We start from the raw sequence: 6,653 nt of genomic DNA, 5'->3' as shown, positions 1-6,653 counted from the left end.
GACGAGAGAAGACACGTACTTATGTAGTACACGAGGATGTGGAGCCAACTGGACTTGCCGATGACTGGTACCTCTATGGAAGAGGCTCGTGAAGGATGCTACTGGGCAGCTGGAGGCAGTCGCCCTCCATCAACAGCGTAGGGCATAGGAGCGACGCTCTCAACAACGAGCAGAGTGCCGGGCGGCTACAAAGCAGCAAGTTGGCACAGTGGAGAGGACAGGTGGTTGAACAGCCAGCCATCGCAGTCAGTCGACCCATGGCACCTGGGTCTGGGTCTTCGACCTCCTACCAGTGGGCCTTGGACACATTAAGTGACCTCAAAGTGCGGCTAGCATGGCACAAGTGCCGTTGTGACATCACCGCCACTTAGTGCTGAATGGCGGTTATTGTTGTTGATCATGTTGTTGTGCGAGTGAGTGCAGATGAGTGGGTGAGCGAGTGGCGTGCGGGTGAGCGAGGGGTGAGCGGGTGGCCGGGCGCGCTCACCGGAGTCGAAGGAGGTGGAGGAGGTGGTGTGGAAGGCTCCGAACGAGGGGAAGGAGAAGAATCCGTGGCTGCGGCTGCGCTCCTGTCCCCGCAAGCGCGGAGCGTCGTGGAAGTCTTCTGTGGGGGCGGGGGGGGGGCATGCGCCCGCGCGAGGAGGGGATGAAGGGGGAGAGGGAGAGAGAGCGTGGGGAGCGCGTCACAGCGGGAGATTTAATCAGAGCTGAGTTTCCATCCCCTTCCTCTTCTCGGGCTACAAGTGGCGTCAGTCAGCGGATTAGCTTTCACCGTCGCGGGCTTCTGATCCGTACTCTGCTCCACCACCCTCGTCACCTCATCAAACTATGAACTAAACTATCTTTTAAATGTGGAGGGAAAAACCGGAGGCCCTGGAAAAAAATTCACGTGATCAAGGGGAGAGAGGAGATGCAAACTCCAAATATACAGGCGTCAGCGTCGGGAGGGAACCCACAACCTCCTGTATACCTGGCTAAGGAGTTAACATTTCCCAACCGTGGCGCCCAATCAACACGCTCCGTGTTTCTCACGAAGACCTCCTCATTAATGCTACCTCCTGCTACCCCCCACCCACGCCTCGCTAGGACAGCGGCCCCCAGACACGGTTACATCCCGAGACGTACAATTATTATTATGATGATAGTTCCCGCGGGGCACTGCCTCGCAGGCCCAATCCAAACGGCCGCTTCTAATCGTGACGGCGCATCTCGGGGTGCGCCACGCGAAAGTGGTCGCACGCAGGTGGGGGGGGGGGGAAGAGGAGGCCTGGAGCCGCCACGGCAACGGGAGCAGCAGCGTTCGCGAGTTGAGCCTCCACGTTTCACGCTCAGTCTGTCGTTGTTTACAAACACCGCCACGGCAGCGTGAACGCATCCCTCTTTCGGCGAGACCAACGACGGTCAAATAGCGCCGGTAAAACCGAGTGCCCCTCATCGCCCCGCGTCTCCCTGCGTGCCCGCTGGCTCCTGCATCCCCCGTGTCCACCCATCCCCCTGCCTCCCCGCAGACCTCACGTCCCAGCGGGCGCCCACGTCCCTGCTGGCCAGCGCATGATGGCGATGGCCATCTAACCGCCGTGTGGAGTGCCGTGCCAGGCCGGGGCGACCGCCACGGCCGACACTTTGGCCACACCGCGCCGGGGCGCGCCGCTCACCGTAGAATTCGGCGAAGGGATCGCGGCCACCGAAGAACTCTCGGAAGACATCATCCGGGTTGCGGAACGTGAAGTGGAACCCGCCCATGTTGGGGCTGGCTGACCCACCGCCCCCTGCGCGCACACACACACATGGGCATCGTCAACATCGTCAGCAGTATTGTCAGCATCATCAGCAGGATCAGCAGGATCAGCAACATCGCTTCTCCACTCACAAATCACTTCCACATCTCCTCAGCCAGGGTCGCGCCATCACAGCGGGAGGTGGAATTGGCGTCGCGGATGCGGTCAATGTTTATTTATACTGAAAGGTTGTGTGCGGTGTGTGGTGAGTGTGTAGGCGAGTGCGGTGTGTGGTGAGGGTGTAGGTGAGTGTGGTGTGTGGTGAGTGTGTAGGCGAGTGCGGTGTGTGGTGAGTGTGTAGGTGAGTGTGGTGTGTGGTGAGTGTGTAGGTGAGTGTGGTGTGTGGTGAGTGTGTAGGTGAGTGTGGTGTGTGGTGAATGTGGTGTGTGGTGAGGGTGTAGGTGAGTGTGGTGTGTGGTGAGGGTGTAGGTGAGTGTGGTGTGTGGTGAGGGTGTAGGTGAGTGTGGTGTGTGGTGAGTGTGTAGGTTAGTGCTGTGTGTGGTGAGGGTGTAGGTGAGTGTGGTGTGTGGTGAGTGTGTAGGTGAGTGCTGTGTATGGTGAGGGTGTAGGTGAGTGTGGTGTGTGGTGAGTGTGTAGGTGAGTGTGGTGTGTGGTGAGGGTGTAGGTGAGTGTGGTGTGTGGTGAGTATGTAGGTGTGTGTGGTGAGTATGTAGGTGAGTGTGGTGTGTGGTGAGTGTGTAGGTGATTGTGGTGTGTGGTGAGTGTGTACGTTAGTGTAGTGTGTGGTGAGTGTGTAGGCGAGTGCGGTGTGGTGAGTGAGGTGCGTGGTGAGTGCGGTGGTGTGGTGAGCGTTGGTCCGTAGAGGGCGGCTGTGGCTGCTCACCGAGTCGCGCCGTGAGCCCTGCCTTGCCGTAGCGGTCGTACGTCTCCCTCTTGTTCTCTGCGACACCACAGGGACGCCACCGCGGTCACCATCGGCCACGAGACCACATCGTCGCAGCATCGCTCACGACCCCGATCGCGATCGCTTGCCCAGCACAGCCTCGCTCACCGAGTCTCAAAGCTACTAGGAGGGTTATTGCCAGCTGTCCCGCAGTAGGGGGCGATGAGGCTCATGGTAAACCCAGTGGCTCCGGTGCAGCCGACAGGAGTCTTCCCTTCAGACTCGCGGAGGCTTCCCCCAGAGAGTGACCAGGAGTAAACTACGGCTCGTAAAGCGCTTTTTGGGCGAGGCCACGTGTGACGACCTGGCCAAATTTGCGTCATAAGAACGTTCCACCCACCGACATAGACAAACATTATTAAATTGTTATAAACTTGTCTTGGATCCCTCACCATGGGTTTGGGTTCGAGAGCGATTCTCACAACAAGACTGAGCAAACACGATGGTTCGCTAGCAGCATCTTCAGGACAAGGCCCAGGAAGCCAGAATAAAAACCAGGAAGTCATTCTGACCTCGTAGATTTATCGACACGGACTGTTCCCGCCAGGTTGGCTACATACGGTGCGAAACAGGTTCTCCAAACATACGTATGTACACATACAGAAGGCAACGAAGTGCGATACTCTGGCTGAGATCCCGTGCTGCGTGTTAACGAGCGAACTCCGGTTGTTGTTGTTGTTATTCGGGGCGCTCACCGTCAGAGAGGACCTCGTACGCCTCCGCGATCTCCTTGAACTGCTTCTCGGCATTCTCCTTGTTCTCCGGGTTCTTGTCCGGGTGCCATTTCAGTGCGAGCTTGCGGTAGCTGAAAATTCACACGACGCAAAATCCGACCGTCAGCACGAGTGTGAGCACGGGGGAGGGTGGCAGCAAGGGAGCGAGCGCGAGTGTTAACCAGAACTCCTCCCATCGTCACGATGACTGCCCCGCGTTCGAGCGCGCCGGCCCCGACGCGGGGCCCACCGACACCGACGCGAGGCCCACCGACACCCTCCCGGAGAGCCGACGGGATGGCCCGCCGAGCGACCGCCGGCTCGCACGCGCGCACCGACCCATCGCGTCACGCGTGTTGCTGTCCGTCGCTGGCACGCCAGCGGCATTTCCGCTGTCGGGGGGGAAGCAAAAATGACACACGAGGAGGCCCATGCCTCTGAAGATAAGGTGAAGGCAAAGCTGTAGACGACTGTCACGCACTGATCGGTCAGGAGCCAGCGCAACTCCGCAGAGCCAGGAATTACTGAAGAAGTAATGCCAGAGTGAAGCTTCTGACGTAGGCGAGCGAGTTAGTCGCTCAGTGTGGCGGGTGAATTGGTGAGCGAGTGGCTGCATAGGTAGTATGGTCAATGATTGTTAGTGGGAGATGAGTAGAGGTAAATGAGTGGGGTGAGGTTGGGCGAGTGGGTGAGCGAGTCGGTCATCTGGGTGAGTGAATGGGTGGATGAGAGGGTGGCTGGGCGAGTGGATCGTTGAAGGAGTAGTAGTAAGTGCGTTGGCGAAGTTAGTGAATGCGAGCAATGAGGGCGAGCGAATGAGTGGGAAGAGGGTGGGCGAGTGGGCAGGCGAGCGAGTGAACGCGCAAGTGGAAGTGGTGAACGATGGCCGAGAGAGAAAGTGGGCAATCGTGCGAGGGGAAGCGAGCGATTGGCTCTGGTATGAAGACTGCCCCGAGCGGTGAGCCGTGCAAGAGGCTGTGGGGCCTCCCACACGCATTGAACACGGTTCCCCGGAAAAACACAAGCACGCAGCCACGGGGGGCGGGGATGGGGGGAATGGGGGAGGCGCAGCAGGAGGGGCAGTGCGAGGGTGGTAGCAGCGAGCGTTGTCGCCTTCAGCCGGGCATGGCCGGCTACGCAGCATATGGCCAGTCGTGTAGCACCGTGCAAGCAGTGGGGGTTGGTGGATCACACACGCACACACTTTGGCGTCGAGGTCGCTTACGGCCAGGGTATGATGGCGTCAGCACAGCAAGTGGGACTCGTTCCCATCTGTGCTGAGATTGAGCGTACGACTCCGTCCCCTCGCACGCAGGGGCTTCCTCCCGCGTGTACGAGCACCCGATAATGGAGTTGGCCAAACACCCCAAAATAGGACCACAGAGCTTGGGAAATTGTTGACGCCAGTTGTGGCCGCCCTCAATGCTCATCTGTGGTTTCCAGCGCCGCCAAATCGTTGTTTCCCGGTCTCCGAGAGTGAAAAAAAAAACTGGGCGCGTCACGAAATCGAAAGGGCGCGTGAGTGACTATCCAGCTACAGCGGTCTCCTAAGGAGGGTCCCTGAGTGTTCCACACAGACACGAGAGAGCGAACACCTCTCCTTCTCTTTGTTTAAACACAGTCTCCGAGCACCGACCCCAAGGCCCAACACGTCAAGTGGTCAGCAACAGACAGCACTGTCGGAGTTGTACTAGATGCAGAGTGAACGCATTTAAGGGCATGAGACGCTGGCGATGATGATGGGTAGAGGGAATTTCAGAGTGGAGCAGTGTGAGGGAAGAAGCAGAGAGAGAAGAGAGGTGGCCTGCAGTGTGGCAAGTGGACGAGTGGTGGGTGTGTTGTTGTGACCTGCAGTGTGAGTGGGTGGGTGTGTTGTTGTTGTTGTGACCTGCAGTGTGATTAGGTGTGTTGTTGTTGTTGTTGTGACCTGCAGTGTGGCGAGTGGATGGGTGTGTTGTTGTTGTTGTTGTGACCTGCAGTGTGGCAATGGGATGTGTGGGTGTGTTGTTGTTGTTGTGACCTGCAGTGTGGTTTAGTGGGTGTGTTGTTGTTGTGACCTGCAGTGTGGTTGAGTGGGTGGATGTGTTGTTGTTGTTGTTGTGACCTGCAGTGTGGCGAGTGGGTGGGTGTGTTGTTGTTGTTGTGACCTGCAGTGTGGCGAGTGGACGGGTGGTGGGTGGGTGTGTTGTTGTGACCTGCAGTGTGGTTGAGTGGGTGTGTTGTTGTTGTTGTGACCTGCAGTGTGGTTGAGTGGGTGTGTTGTTGTTGTTGTTGTGACCTGCAGTGTGGCGAGTGGGTGGGTGTGTTGTTGTTGTGACCTGCAGTGTGGTTGAGTGGGTGGGTGTGTTGTTGTTGTTGTGACCTGCATGTGTGGTTGAGTGGGTGGGTGTTGTTGCTGTGACCTGTAGTGTGGCGAGTGGGTGAGTCGGTGGGTGTGTTGTTGTTGTGACCTGCAGTGTGGTTGAGTGGGTGGGTGTGTTGTTGTTGTTGTGACCTGCAGTGTGGTTGAGTGGGTGGGTGTGTTGTTGTTGTTGTGACCTGCAGTGTGGTTGAGTGGGTGGGTGTGTTGTTGTTGTGACCTGCAGTGTGGTTGAGTGGGTGTATTGTTGTGACCTGCAGTGTGGTTGAGTGGGTGGGTGTGTTGTTGTTGTGACCTGCAGTGTGGTTGAGTGGGTGTATTGTTGTGACCTGCAGTGTGGTTGAGTGGGTGGGTGGGTTGTTGTTGTGACCTGCAGTGTGGTTGAGTGGGTGGGTGTGTTGTTGTTGTGACCTGCAGTGTGGTTGAGTGGGTGTATTGTTGTGACCTGCAGTGTGGTTGAGTGGGTGGGTGTGTTGCTGTTGTGACCTGCAGTGTGGCGAGTGGGTGGGTGGGTGTGTTGTTGTGACCTGCAGTGTGGTTGAATGGGTGGGTAAGTGTCTTGTGGGAAGCTGTAGTGTTGCGGTTAGTGCACCGCGTCACGAACCTGATGACCCGAGTTCGATTCCCGCTCAGGGCCAACACCAGTGACAATTATCTGAACTGTCCTGGGCCTCCCCTAGATCGACTCGGCCTCAAATGAGTACATGGTGCAGTGTGTAAACATCGCCACTAGGGAGACAAAGGCCGCTGGGCATGGTGCTCGCCACCCACCCCCTCGTGCGCTATGTCGGCCTTCATAGGTGCTCGCTAACATAACTTGCCCCAACAGCCTGTTAAGGTTATACGGGGGATCTTTGTCTTTGTTGTTGTGACCTGTAATGTGGTTGAATGGGTGGGTG

At 57.5% G+C, this 6,653-nt stretch overlaps 1 protein-coding gene across 1 annotated transcript; it reads right to left on the bottom strand.

The window, feature by feature from the left end:
* Positions 1-314: 314 nt before the first annotated feature.
* LOC144953941 (dnaJ homolog subfamily B member 6-like) lies at positions 315-3,787 on the bottom strand (the record flags this gene model as incomplete). The annotated part of the gene is made up of 5 exons (XM_078884548.1): positions 315-604; positions 1,656-1,769; positions 2,623-2,679; positions 3,378-3,487; positions 3,599-3,787. Coding segments are annotated over 5 exons (745 nt in total), but the record flags the coding sequence as incomplete, so codon positions are not given.
* Positions 3,788-6,653: the final 2,866 nt, after the last annotated feature.

Source organism: Lampetra fluviatilis, unplaced genomic scaffold (assembly GCF_964198595.1).
Source record: "Lampetra fluviatilis unplaced genomic scaffold, kcLamFluv1.1 SCAFFOLD_1435, whole genome shotgun sequence".
Taxonomy (NCBI): domain Eukaryota; kingdom Metazoa; phylum Chordata; class Hyperoartia; order Petromyzontiformes; family Petromyzontidae; genus Lampetra; species Lampetra fluviatilis.
This window is presented reverse-complemented; position numbering and strand designations above follow the sequence as displayed.